General features: G+C 41.3%; 1 protein-coding gene across 1 annotated transcript in view; it reads left to right on the forward strand.

Moving 5' to 3' along the window:
* The window catches only part of SDK1 (sidekick cell adhesion molecule 1), a gene marked incomplete at its 5' end in the record, with an annotated part of 363,636 nt that overhangs the window by 279,080 nt on the left and 69,624 nt on the right, over positions 1 to 14,932 (forward strand). Inside the window, 5 exons of the mRNA XM_080353916.1 lie at positions 2,539 to 2,648; positions 5,059 to 5,209; positions 7,189 to 7,426; positions 13,236 to 13,351; positions 13,591 to 13,780. Of these exons, the coding sequence (XP_080210042.1) occupies positions 2,539 to 2,648; positions 5,059 to 5,209; positions 7,189 to 7,426; positions 13,236 to 13,351; positions 13,591 to 13,780 (805 nt within the window). The remainder of the gene's footprint in view (positions 1 to 2,538; positions 2,649 to 5,058; positions 5,210 to 7,188; positions 7,427 to 13,235; positions 13,352 to 13,590; positions 13,781 to 14,932) is intronic.

The following is a 14,932-nucleotide window of genomic DNA, read 5'->3' on the forward strand; positions in this document are numbered from 1 at the left end:
GTCCGTGCGCTGGAGTCTTACTGATGATGCGTCCGATGATTCACGCCATGCCAGGACCCTGGTGATTGTGGAACGCCCCTCTTTCTCACAGCAGATTCTGTTCTCAGCTTCTCGAAGTGGCCTTGAGATTCCTTTGAGCCTGACTAATTCAGCAACAGATCTTTATCTATCAAAACCCCTCCACAGGCTGCACCCATGGTTCTCAGCAGGGAGAGCACTCAGAACCAGATGGCCATCTCCTGGGATAGCTTTCGAAGGACTTGCGGCAACCCTGGCACATAGCGGCTTTTGCTGCTTCTCAATCACTAAAAGATCCTTAATATTTCCACCTTTACAGCCAGCCAGTCAATGTCGAGCTGCAAAACAGGCCGGGGGTTTTGGACACCTCTCAAGCTCGAGTCAATGTCAATTGTTCACAGTCCCTTGGGCCTCTGGGTCTGAACCATGTGGTCCTTAATGCGTATTAATGTCCTGCCTGCTGTTGCATAATGACTGAAACCTGGGGGCTTTTTTTTTTGCTATGCAAGTAATAGTTTAAAAAGCTCTTACTGTTCTTAGAATACAAAAAGATGACTAACTCACCACTGGAGATTATTTGCAGCCTCCAAAGCACTGGGGATTGTTGCTATACAATTACTGCAGCACTTTGAGGTGATGCTGTTAAGAGCAAGGAGTTTTGCAAAATAAGCATTTACTACAAACTTCCTACAGCATTAATCAAAAACTCTTTTAGTAAAAAGTGTTCTGTTTGCTTGACTGAATCAACCTTCTCATCATTTCTTTGTTCATGTAGCTTTAAAACAACACTTCTTTTTGTCATCTCTCTGTCCTGTGGGTTCAGTTTGGTGCTCTTCTGTTTAACCATGCAGACCTGTCTCAACTTGCTTCCTTTAAGCTTCTGCATCCATGGACTTCACTAAAATTTATGATGCTCAGTTGGGACTGGGAATTTTAAAAGGCCCATAATCTTCACTGACATCTATTTTATAGGTTGTTTGGTGTGTGGTAGTGTCCTTGATGATAACCAACAGGACAGAAAGGCCCATCAAGACCTGCGTGGATGCAGCCCTCTGCTAGGAAGATCACAGAGGCTTCTTTTCACAGTGCAATGCAGAACTTATTTCTTTGGCCTAATTTTCCTTGTGTCATTGCTTCATGTACAAACATAAATATGCAGCATTTCAACTCCTGGGTGAGCAAAGAACTAAAACATCTATAAATAAATCAGGCTGTTTCTTCTGAAGGGAAAAAAAAAGAGTGAATGAAACCTAATTTTCTATTTGAAGTACGTGGGATATGCTACATACTTTGGACTACGTTGCCTGTCAAGTGCTTTGACAGTGTCTGTGGCTGTAACTAAGTATACAGAACTTGTAAGGGATCTGTTTAAAAAAGATTAAAGAAAATAGCTCTTTACACAGTGGGTCATGAGCCTCTGGAATTTGTTGCCACAGTGGTCTGCGGGAATAGATAGTGTCAGTAGGTTAAAAAAGGATTAGGCATCTTCCTGGATATTAAGTCTGTAAATAGTTACTAAAGGAAGTAGCTGCCTGTGTTCTCTCTAGTATCTCTCAGCCCCTGATTGTGGGTACCAGGGCAGGGTGCGGGAATGGAACTGCAGGTGCTGCCTGTTGTGATAGGGTTGAAACACCAGAGTAAATGTGCGTGGTGCTAGGGAATTACATTGGGAAGTCTTATCTGAGATCTCCTGTGCTTCTGCACTTGTGAACCTCAAAAGTGAAGCCCAGCCATCTACCACCTCCATTCTGTCTCCTCCTGTTCTCCTTCTCCAGCTCTGAGGCCCGCAGCCCTGCCTGCCCATGCTGCCATCCTCTAGGTCCCAGGTCATGCTTTGGCCTTCCTGTCGTGCCTTGTTGACTTCCTTTTAAGTCCCAATTTATCTTCATTTTGTCTCCAGAAAGCTGTGTGGAAAGCAGTGCTCTCAGTTCTCATCACCATTTTGGCCCTTCTGACACTGCCATAGCTGAGGGGCTACGTTGGGCAACATGTGATTAATTAATACAAAGCATTGCATGTGAAAAAGCCTGGTCTAAGTGCGGACCAGCAGATGAGGTTAAAACACTCTTGTTCTTGGACATTTTTCTTGTTTCAGTTTCTTCATTTCTGTGGCATTTTGCCTCCATTGAGACTTGTTTAGTATGCGTCAGTTCCTGCAAGTTATTATCAAGGCTATTTTTCATTTTGGTGTATTACTACTTGATACTTTTGTATTGTAGCAGTGAGACTGAACAGGGTATTAGCACTCTCATGGTGTTTTTCTGGAATAGATCTTATCAGAGGATCCCAGTGAAGTCCAACAGGTACAAAGAAGCTTGGCTAACTTGGCTGGGTTGTCCCTTTACACGTAACTAGTGCCTTGTCATGTAAAAATGAATATTAGCTGGATAATATGTATTTAAAAGCATTTGCCTCTCCACTTCTGAGATGACACACCTTGCAAAAGAGGTTATATATGTATAATGATTTTTATATCTAGATAGTCTTCTTTGTATTCCTTCTTGCCTCTCCCATGTACAGGTTGGTGTACTGGGTGATGAAGAAGAGTGGGTGAGTCTTCATGAGGTGGAGAATGAACCTGATGCTCAGATGCTGGAGGTACCAAACCTTACTCCTTACACTCATTACAGGTAAGAACAGCAGGCAATTAGCTGTAGCATGCAAAAAAATGAGTAAATAGCAGCTTGGCACAGCTTTCCTAATCAGAAGCAGCTGGCTGTGTTCTATAATCTGAACAAAAGGGAAAAGGTTCACTGTTCTCATAGTTTATACTTAAAATTGCTCGCCTGATATTGTTAATTGTAATTTACATACAATGCAGTTCATAACATTGAAAGGAAATCCAATTGAAGAGCGAAATACTTTTATGAGTGACTGCAATCCTGTGACTTCCCTCGTCTGAAGAGTGCAACAGGGTGACATCCGTCACTGACAAATCGATTGTAGTTAAACTGCTGCAAACTTGTAATTACATATTTACATCAGTTTAAACATCGTTTTATTGATTTGCCTTAATTTGGTAACATCAGTCAGATGAAACCTTTGTTTATAAGAGTTTACCAAGTTAAGCTTAATAAATATATGCAATGCTTAAACTGATTGAAGCGAATCTACATTATAGGTAAACCGCAGTTAAATGAGATTGATCTTTTTTTAAATCAATTCAATTCAAGCGATGCGTTCCTTTAGTATAGACAACATATGAGAATTTGAAGTACTCAATCTGAATGAAAAATTCTTGTTAGTGTAAAATCTGGTTGAAAGGAGATATTGTGGCAAGTGTTAAATCGGCTCACTAAAGCTTGTCCATTTGCTCTGGCTGGAGAGCCTGTTAGCTCACCCAGGTGCTGTTGTGAGCGACCAAGTAAAGCTCCCAGAATTTACATCTAATTCAGTGCTGGTATGATAATTTTGCTAATTTTCTTCCCTTAGGAGCCTAGGAACGTACTGAATTTCTCACAAACTCCCCACTGGAGTGTTTCACACCTCATTCCTAAGAGCAAAACATTTGACTAAAACCTCTTTCAAAATGTTGGAGCTGAGACTTGTAGTGCAGAGGTTTAGGAAAATTATCTTCAGATTGAGAAGATCTTGTTCTCCTCATAAGGTGGATCCTTAGAGCTGACAAGGCAGAGGTGAATAATGAAGTGCAGGTCGTACCGCAGTCAACGTTCAGCATCCACGCAAAATAAGAAACACTTGCACACCTAATACGTGTGTAGAGAAATGTCTTTAGGATAAAAAACAATGAGGAAGCATATGAGGAATTTGGCGTGGTTTTGGGGGTTTTTTTTCTGTTGTTAGACTTTCTTATTTGTTTTCTGCAACATCTCATTTCTCTCTTGTACCCGTTAAATTCTGGACCGATCCCAGTTAGGCTGGGATTTTTCGCACTTCCAGTCCTCTGAATTTTATCATCATAGCTTGTACACTGAAGCAGCTCCTGGTGTCTTGCCCTGTTTATCTCTCATGCATGCACAGATATGCGATTTCTTTTTGTTTTGTTTCACTGTAGAGCAATTTTATATATATTTTTTGAAACCTAGAGAGTTGTTGCCAAATGGCTGCGTGGCCCTCTGGTCAGCTTTACTCATTGCCCACTGAGGAAATACATCATGAGAGCTAATTATCCAACCCATCTTTAGCAGCCAGCTTCTTTTCTGTATTTTATGCCAATGTTTGAGCGTGAAATCAAGGACAGTATTTGTTTAATATGTCTCCTTTAATGCATTTTCTAGGGAGATCAGAGCAGATAAATGAACACTGCTATGTTGACTAGCTCACCCTTTTCACAAGCTCAGCCATTAGGTCCAAAAATTAGGTGTTTAGTATGAACAGGTCATGTATTTATGTGGAAGTGCTGGATACCTCTAATTGCTTGTGATGGGTGAGAGTATTTGAAATGTACAGCACGTCTTAATTATTTTGTGCTTTGTGGGGAAAAAAAAGATTTCTGTAAATCTTTTGTGACCCAGTAGGGATTTCTATTGTAGAAGAGATGGTTTCAAGCAGACAGGGTATTTTTTAAAGATGCATATCCATATTAAATAACTTAATCTTTCTCGTGCAGGAAGGCTGAAATTGCAGCACAGGAATAAATCAGCTCCTTTCAACAAGTAATTGAGGGGAAATGTTATCGCTAGTATATTTTTTTATATTGACAGGGAATGAGACTATCTGAAGTTTGATATTTTAATACCTTTCTGAATGTATTGTACGAGCATCGCAAGAGAAAATCACTTACTGCTCGTATAAGCTCATCAGGCTTGGTATAATTAACATAAATTTCTCGCACAAATACCTAAGTTTCTAATAGACCCTAAGCTAATCTCATTTTCATTTTTTTAATACCTGAGAGGATCTGAAAGCAGTTACCATAAAGCATTCAGCAGTGAATACAGAGGGGACCTGCATGCAACAACCTTTGTGGAACATCTAGAAAGGCATAATTTGTATTTTTCCATCTTTTTCCTGTTCTGAGAAGGGAGGTACCATTTGCTGAGCTGTTACCATGTGCACCGCGTCTTTCCTCCGCTCCAGGTTCCGGATGCGGCAGGTGAACGTGGTGGGTCCCAGCCCGCTGAGCCAGCCCTCCCGTGTCATCCAGACACTCCAGGCTCCGCCAGATGTTGCTCCTGGGAGCGTCACCGTGCGCACGGCCAGCGAGACCAGCCTGTGGCTGCGATGGGTGGTGAGCGGGGGGCTCGGGATGCAGCTGCTTCCCCAAGGGGTCAGGCCAGCACTCAGGAAAGAACCTTCCCCTTCCCCTTCCCCGTCCCCTTCCCCGTCCCCTTCCCCGTCCCCTTCCCCATCCCCTTCCCCATCCCCTTCCCCATCCCCTTCCCCGTCCCCTTCCCCGTCCCCTTCCTTTCCTTTCCCATAAAGAATAAGGACAAAATTAAATTATTTCCTTCTCCAGAACAGTCAGAAATCTAAGACCCACCTTAAGTGCCTTATTAATCACTTAAATTGCCTTCTGCCACTATTTCTGCCACTTCATCTTGGGAATATATGCCTATGTGTAAAACCTTGGCTTTTGAGACTCTCTAGTTCCACAGTCTGGGTCAACAATTGGGACAGGGATATAATACTTGAGCCAATTTGCAGTTTCCTAGGGCTCAGTTGTTTGCTTTGTACAAAACCATCCCCAGAAGGTATGCACCGGCCATTTGCAATCATCCTACAGATACTGAACAGCTGCAGTTCAAAGGCAGCAAAGTTTGCACATCACATTCCTGTAGGAAGATTGTATTTATGAGGAGGTATGTGATAAAATGTAGAAAGAAATTATTAATTGCAAAGATGCAGTGATAGATGACATTGTTGTGCCCCTTTGACTGTCTCAGTTACCTGCAGAGTTGCTGTATTGGGATTTACTTGGCAATTAACCTGCTCCAGAATGGTTTTTCTTCTCCCCTGTTAGGCAGAATTTTCCACTGGGGTTACTGTGGTGTGAAGTTGATGAAGCACAGGTTTCCTTTTGCCCAAATGTTAGCTTTTCCATGCATAAACTCATTACGGCTGGAAATGAAAATCAGGCTAGAAAGAAGCAGATTTTTCTCCCATTGGAAAGGAATAATTCCAATTTCTCAATGGGAAACTTTGCTGAATTCTGAGCCTTGAAAGACCAAAACATCAAACTTGAAGGTGTCACTTCATTCTCCATAGAAAAGCCATTGCAGTTCACTTGATAGGACCCACGTACCTCATTCATGGCTTTACCATGTGAAGAACATGCCCACGTTGTTAAACCTTTGGTACTATATCCAGACCTACGTGTCTTCCATCAAAATTAACTCAGGGTTGTTTTGAGAGACTTGAAAACATTTTGAAGTTTGTATTTCATTGCTGTGCTACCTGGGAGCCTGTTTTTCATGAGTCAAACTGCGCAGAGTTCAGGAGGAGCAACAACCACAGCTCAAAATGGCCCGATATACCTTTTTCATGCTTAATAATGTCAGTTTTTGAAAGCGTTTAATCTCTTCTTTTCCAAGACCTGCAGGTGAATCTGTGTCCCCTTGGGAGCTGGGAATTCCTTCCTACCTACAGAACCAGGGTCACATTTCTAGCCCCGCTTGCCTGTGGGATACAGTCTTCTAAGCTGTGAAATGTTAATATATATCAAACTTTCCCAGTGATTCAGAACTGAATATCAGCGATCCATGGCATCGTGTAGTTAGTTTTATGGGGGAAAACTCTAAACTTCGTGAAGTAGGCTAATTATTTCATATTATAATATCTGAAATTGCTTGGGGAGTTAGAATACTAGAATAAATCTCTGCTGATAAATGAGTAGGCAGAGAGTCAGTAAAAATGTAAAAACTGTGCGATAAATGAATTTGTCACATGCTTCACTAATTTATCATTCATTTCCATAATTAATCACAAAGCTCTGAAATACATTGTGTTCATATAATCTCTGTTGATACACCCACAGCAAATGGCGTAGTTCTGTGAGCGTATTTGGTTCAAAATGAACGTAAAAATGAAAGGAAAATTTCAACCAACACAGAAATACAGAGATTGTGAAACATGAACAAAACGTAAAATCAAACTCTTGATCTGTTTTGCCTTCCTATGGTGTTATATGAGTTCAGACGGCCATGGTATATAGATTGCATGATGCGTTCTGTATAGGAATATTGTGCTTTTCTTTGTGTCGTTCACCAGCCCCTCCCCGACACGCAGTACAACGGCAATCCCGAGTCGGTGGGGTACAGGATAAAGTTCTGGCGTGTGGATCTGCCGTCTCTCTCCTTGACGAAGGTGATTAATGACCGATTGGAAAGGGAATACACGATCGAAGATCTGGAGGAGTGGACAGAGTATGAGCTGCAGATCCAGGCTTTCAACGCCATCGGGGCAGGACCGTGGAGCGAAGTCGTGAGAGGTCGCACGCGGGAGTCGGGTGAGTCAAAGCTCCAAGTCTGCTGTGAAGGACACATCCAAGAACGTCAGCGTTTTCTGCCCTTTATTCAGTTTTCTTTCTTGTTGTTTGGTTTGTGTTGGTGTTGTGTTTTATTTCTTTTTGCTTGTTGATGCATTAAATCTAAAATGAAAGAAAAAAAGAAACAATCTCGAGATGCACTGAAGGCAAAAAGACATACAGGCATTTGAAGGAGTTATTTATTTTATTCCTACCCCGTTTTCTTGCATATAAACCTGCAGGTTATATATTTAAAGCAAACAAAACAACCTCGCCCTATTCCTGCCCCTGTTTGGCAGCAGTACAGACAACACACAGAGAAAAGTGCATATGGCTGCTCTGGCTGAGCAGGTCTCTCAGGGTTCTACTCCTTCTCCAGAATCCCATTGCCCCTCATTCTCCCCCTCTCCTTGTCTCCTTCTAGACTGGGGCAGATTTTCCGATAGTTGTGGTTATCTGAAATGTAATTTCAAGCACCAAATATTTCTCAAAGGGCACAAGTTTTTTTTAGACAGCTGATTACCCATACCCAAATCATTACTGGAGGTTTTGATGGCACGTTTTCAGAGCTGCCATCTAAAATTGTGTGTACAAAGCTATGTAGACATAACCTACATATAGACATAACCCGTGTATAGACCTAGAGCACAAGCACTGTACTGTCTAACTGATTTGTGTGTACTAGCATAGAGACTTCAAATATCAGAAGCAAACTCTCAATCTCAGGCAACAGTACATTATTGTTAGCACAGCAACAACGGGAAAGACGGATCTTGAAAACCTGCTCTCTAGCTGTGAAGTTCCACCAAACTCATTTCCAAACCGACCCTACATGCACCTGATAAATTAAAATTTGTAATGCAGGTGAATAACAGAATGGATAACATATATGGTTTAAAGGTTTAATAATAGAAGCTCTTTGTGACCTGTAGTTATGCAAGATTCAACACTAAAGTATTTTATTTTTTTTTCTGATTTTTTTCATTAAAAATATTTTAGAGTTTAATCCTATGCACACCATACACTCACACACATATATATGCATGTCTGTGCACTCTGTACCATGCAACATTAGTTGGTGGGAAGCAGGGACGTGCTGGACGCGGCAGGGTTCGGTGTGCTGGTTCAGACATCCATCCTTCAAACCAGCTGAGGAACAACCCAAACGAAGTCATCCCCCTCCATTAAAGTGTCACTCTTTAGGAATCAGTGATTGGAAAGCTCTTGCCAGCGGTATTTTAAACTGGGCGTGCTTTTGCTGGAGTTAGAGATAGCGTGACCCAGACAAAACAGTTTTGAAATGTTTCGTATCATAATAAAAAGATACCGCATTCTTCACTTTCCCCTTTCTGCTGCTCTTCAAACGCTTCTTTTGAAATGTAGTAAATACTAAGATTAAGTGATTTCATAAAACCTTAGGATTATAGTACTCTTGCTCAGCATCTAAAGATCAGAGGTTACATGTGTATTTGGCATTTTCTCTCGCAATATTAAAAGAAGGTTGACTTGAAACTGATTGTAGGAGGCACACGGAAACTGCGATCAAAATAACACAAAGCTGTGATCTAGGCCATAAGGACTCATTTGTGGTGGTGGGGTTTTTTAATGTATTTTCTTTGATACTAGCATCTGATTTCTTGAATAGAACAAGTCATGGCTCAGACTTTTGGCTGTATCTTCTTAAATTTAGAATACAGAAGAGCAGCTGACATAGCAGCAAGCTGTGTGAGAGAACTTCAGGGAATCTACACTTAACCTGTATGCACAGTCAACCGGCGTTAAAATGCAAATAAAAGGTATCTAAAGCCGGAGAGAGAGGTCAAGGCGTTTTTATGTCTGTCTTCTGAACTAAGAGAGAAATTCTATTTATCACATAGGTTTTCAATGTCCTTTGAAGACCAATGTCCTGAATGTTTCTTTTTGCATTTTGTAGATGCGGAGGCTTAGGGATGTGGGTTTTGCCGGGTGCTGCAGGTTGCAAACATCCCTCACAGCTGGCCAGAGGTGGCCTGGCCAGGATCCAATGGTGGCTTCTTGGTTTTACACTGTCCAAGGAGCATAAGAAGTCAGAACTCATTGTCTCTAATGACAGTATGGCCACTGGAGTCCAAAATCTTCATTAAAAATAAAGCCATACTCGAGCACTTCTCTTTATTCTAGGATGTGTGATCATATCACTAATAGCCGAGCACACACGCTGACAATAAAGGAGCGTGCCTTTATAGGTACTCTCCACTTTCTGAAGCTCTTGAATATAAAACGTCTTGAAACCAAAGAAACTATGAGAGAATAAATAATGCTGTGGGGTTTGGTAGCGCAGACTTAGAACACATTTGGGAAACCCTAAAATGAAAATCTTGTATGAGGTTTCAAGCAGCTGAAGGTGGAGGGGGATGAATTAGGATTTTTAAACAGGACAGGTTTTATCAATCCAAAAAACAGTTTAATAATGTTAGAAATTAAATAACTCATTAAATTTAACTGTGTAAAATAACTGCAGAGTAACGAGCTCAGTTTCCACTCAATAAATTGAAAATGATAGTAGGTGCAATATAGAGAAAGCAAGAAAACTCCAAGACCTCTGGTGTATTAGAGCAACCTTGACAGGGCTGCTTCCTTTTAGATATAAACCCTCTTATTTTCAGACTATTCATCTCAAATACAGCTAACCTGGTGCCTTAATATTTTGGACTCCTAATATTCAGCTGCATGAATGTGTATCAGCTGCTGTACAAGCCTGGTCACATATCTATGGCAGGGATCAATCTCTTCATGTTTCAGAGGCTGACCTTCATGAGGCAGTTACTGTGGTGTGATAAAGCATCGCTTGATAATTCAGATGTGGTCCAATGTCACTGCAGGATTTGTCAGTTTATACAAGCTGAGAATTTGGCCTGCGGTATCTAATTTTATAGGCAAAATGGTTGCGTGCTGCAGCTCTGCTACTTTTGCCATGAACCTTGCTCTTAATTCGCACTTCTTAATTGATGGCAGATGTACATTATGGCAGCCTAATTTTTACTTTCAAACACCAGTGATGGATGTTCAGCTTAAATGAGCTGCAAAAGTGGAGAGAACCACTGCATCCCACTCTCAGGCTTTCTTAGAAAGCCAGAATACAGGCTAGCTTATCAAAATCTGCTCGGGCCCAGTTAGAGACATAAAACAGCATCATTTGCTGCTTATGGCTATGTCAGATATAGAAAGAGGATGCATGATCTTAGATGCCAACACAGATAACCTTAAAAACCTGAGTTCCTGTTGCAGTTCCAGTGCCACTAAGTCTATAATTTCCTGCGTTTGATATTCTAAAGTACCCGTGCAGCTGATTAGCTCATCATTTAGTTTCGGTATTTCCGGTTCATTTTGTTAAAGCTCTGAGAATTTTTTTTTTGGACACTGTTGTTTGGCTTCTGTGCTGTTCTTGTGGGTCACTAATGAGAACTCGGCTTTGGAGCTTATGGCAAAGTCTTTAGTGCAAGAGTTGAGGAAACCAGCATTAGAGAAGGGAAGTTGCAGAGGAAAGAGGGGTCGTGATGCCTCGCTCAAGCCACTAATTAGTCGTAGCAAACTGTAATTTCTTTGACTTTCTGGATGTCCTGAGAGAGGAGAGGGGTCGTTGAAAAGCAGGTTACGCTTCAATTCATTTTTAAAAGGTCGACCAAAGTCTGTTAGTTGATAAAAGACTGGTAACAGCAAGATCCATAATACCACTTGCAGGTCGTGAATTCATAGATCCGTATTAGAATAAAATTCTCAACGCTAATATGAGAACTGGAGAATTAAAGTGTACTCGATGAACGCAAGAATTGTTACGATTTAGGCATTTGGCTTAGAGTCCTTTCCAGTGAGAGGGAACATGCGGCTGCCCTGGCTGTCCATGGGAATTAAGAGGAGTCTGGGCTAATATATCTTAAGCAAGCCCATTGTCTCCGTTGTGAGCCCGCAGTGCCCGCAGCAGCGGGGCTGTGCACACACCTCAAAGCACGCGGGGCCAGCCCGGGCACAGCCACCACCTTTTGTGAATTGGGGAAATCTCGTGGCTGCGAATCAAAGAGCAAAATAAATATTTGTAAAATAAAGCAACTTTTTTCCTCTCTTGAAAGGTTTCAAACCAGATAAAATAAAAAATAAAGGTGGCTGGAAAGGGCTTCTTTCCTCTACGCGCTCTGGTTTCCTGAGACCCACCTCCACCCTTTCTCTCTCCAGAAGTGATTCATGTGGGAGTAGCTCTTTGTGAAGATCTACTGATAAAGTTATGGCAGCTATCCAAAGACATTCGTGGCTCCTGGCAATCTGTTTTCCTTTAACATAATTATATCCTTGTGGGGGATAAATCTAGGAGATTTTTTATTAAAAAAAAAGAAGCACTTCAGCGTTGGAGGGGGAAAAAAAATGAGATTTGAGTCGTCTGCAGTGTTGTGTGATGGTGCTCTGCTTCTCATGTCCCAAATAATTGGTAACAGCGAAATTGTTTCAGAAATTACTATCTGCGCGGTTAACCTTGAGTGCACAAGGGTGGGGGGCGGTGCGTTTTCTTTTCAATTTATATTAATTCTGGTGTCATACTCATTATCTCGTTCATGTTGCTGGGAGCTTGGGGAGCTCGCCTTCAAACCAGCAGAGCTGTTCTTTCATTCGGACAGTCGGGGCAGCATCACTTTTGGCAGAGCCTTGTGCTCCTTTCTGTGATATATTCCGGACCTAATCAAGTTTTACCATCCATAAGTGCTTGTGTAACGTAACTTGGTGAAATGTTCTCTTGGGGCCTGACAGATGTATCGTGCTTTAGAAAAGATTGTACCCTTCAGATGTTGGAAATGCCACAGGAAAAAAAAAATGCCAAAGGGCAGCGTAAAATGTGAACTCTTAAAAATAGCCTCAAATTCTGGCTGTGTAACGTGGCCTGCTATTAAGCTTGCCTACAAAAGCTTGCAGTTGTGTGGCTGTTCGGCAGCGGTTAATTTTAATGGCATGAGGAAAAAAATGCAAGTTTGCTTTTCTCTCGAGTCAGAGCAAATTACAGTGTTCCTGTGCCATCAGTTCTAATGATGTTTCTAGTTTCCTAAAAGCCAATTTTGCAACATAAGTGAAATAGGCATATCTTTCACTCACACTGTATCAGTCCCTGAAAATACACCTTGTGTTAATGTATCCGTCTATAATTGATGTATTGCGAATGTCGAGCGCTATCACATAATCAAAAAGCTTAGAGGTTAAACAACTTCTTACAGAACCGCAGACCAGTGGTTGGAATTATTGCTAACTCTAGACAAGATGCTATAATTTCCTTTCAGATAATATAGCAACCCGGGGTGGCGTAAAACTTCTTGTTAGAACAGGCTGTACCATAAGATAAACTCCCATTCATAAAGATTTCTAGCTTTAGGCATAGGGAAATAAAATGTATGGGAAAGAAATACCAGGAGATAGACTTCTGGAGAAGTCCGGCAATTTAAACTTGATTCTAATTACTGCAAATATATAGAACCTGAAATGTATAGATATCTATTTACTCTCTATCTGTAGACACTGCTTAGTATTAATTGTTTAGCTCTTTACAAACATTGTGATTTTTGAGAGGAACTGGCAAGGAATTGTGAAGCAGGCTGAAAGATAAAGAAGACAAAAGAGGAAGGGATCATCTAGAACCTATTCCAGTCCTTTTGGATTTGGATGCTCTTCAATGGGGCCCTGGAACAATCCCAAGCGGGTAGGGAGAATGGAGAAACATAATCTCGTTTGTCTTACCTATTATATTTTTGCTTTTGGCTGTGGCGTGTGATTCCAGTTCCTTCTGCTCCTCCTGAGAATGTCTCTGCTGAAGCCGTGAGTTCAACCCAGATCCTTCTGACCTGGACCGCAGTCCCCGAGTCCGACCAGAACGGCCTCATCCTGGGCTACAAGGTGTGCAACTGCAGCTTCGTGTTTCCTTCATTTTAATGCATTACCTGCGTATCTTTTTGCATTAGTTATTTATTTATAAATCAGCTGGAGAAGATACAGGAAGTGGGCTGGTTTTTAAAGGGGTGACTGGTGAATATAACCTCATTTTATGTGAAAAAGAGGAATCTAAAAGTGCTCCTTTTTTCAGTCCTTACATAACAATCTTTTCTCTTTGTATTTCGTGTGTGTTATTTCCACAGATACTGTTCAAAGCAAGAGATTTAGACTCTGAACCAAAGAGCCAAATAGTACGAGGTAACCACACACAGTCTTGCCTGCTGTCTGGCTTGCGGAAATACGTGCTCTACGAGATCCAGATCTTGGCGTTCACTCGTATTGGAGATGGAGTCCCCAGCTCTCCTGCAGTTATAGAAAGAACCAAGGATGATAGTAAGTTCAGATTACCAAAATATGTGTCTTATTTCATCCAGCCTTTTAGCACTGCTTTCTTTTAGTGATACAAGTGTAGACAACAGCCCAAACTTAAGGGTGTTTGTATCTTTTAGGGCTGGATCCCCACCTGGTATAACTCAGCGCTATTCCATTGGTCAGGGTCTGAGCATTTGGCAAAACCAGAGTCCCTCATTTCTTCTTTCTCTGTGGCTGATGAAGAGGAAAAGAACTTGTAGAATTGTGCTCTGAAGCTCCGTGTAGACAGTTTCTGTTGAAGACAATTTTGAGAGTGCAATTATAAATTCCTATTGAAGTTCAATCATGCTCTAAAAAAAGAGTAGAGCACTGCAATTGAAAGCAATAAACAAATCAGGTTAGGATTGGACTGAAGGAGAGATGCAGAATTTGCAACGTCAGTAATCCGTTCTCATTTTTTTCCCAAAAGAATAAGGTATTGACCCTGAAAGATGATCAGACGAGCTGCTTTTTGCAGCTGCCTCCAGGGCTTCCCATGGGCTCAGGGACTCCCAAGCACAATTTAGTGTTGAAGGACCCAACACATCGGTGTGGTGGGAACATTCCTGCTGGTGGGGTTTTACAGACATTTAGTGCAGCTCTTAAACAATTTTAGGGTGGTTTTTTTCAGATGTTGAAGTTACTTTTAGTTTCATTACCTTTTCTTTATTAAATGAAGGTTAATATCAGTGTGAGAGGCTTCTGTTTATTACTCTCAATGAAGATGATCAAAAAAAGTGTCACTCTTTTTTTCATCAAAATCTTTTCAATAATAATGCAATAAACATTGCGCATTCATTCAGGTAATTTTGTTGGGCTGAAAATACATTCAGACTTCTGGCTTAAATGAGATTTTTTGGAGTTATGAACATGGAGAGACGGGGACAGGAACAGGGACAACAGCTCCCTGACATCTTTTTAGCCATTTTCTCAGATCGCTGCTTGTGTGGGGACTTGGCTGTTCTTTGAAAGGAAACAAAGAGAAATTACTGTTAGCAGAACTCTGCAGGGAGCAAGAAAGCACTCACTGAAATGTGCATTTCGGACTATAATGAGAAATATTTTTAAATGTTTGTTTTAGATAACCCCATTATAACAGTTCCCTCCTTAAGTGCATGTTGGCAAATGATACAA

The sequence above is a fragment of the Nesoenas mayeri genome, assembly GCF_963082525.1.
Source record: "Nesoenas mayeri genome assembly, chromosome: 15".
Classification (NCBI taxonomy): Eukaryota; Metazoa; Chordata; class Aves; order Columbiformes; family Columbidae; genus Nesoenas; species Nesoenas mayeri.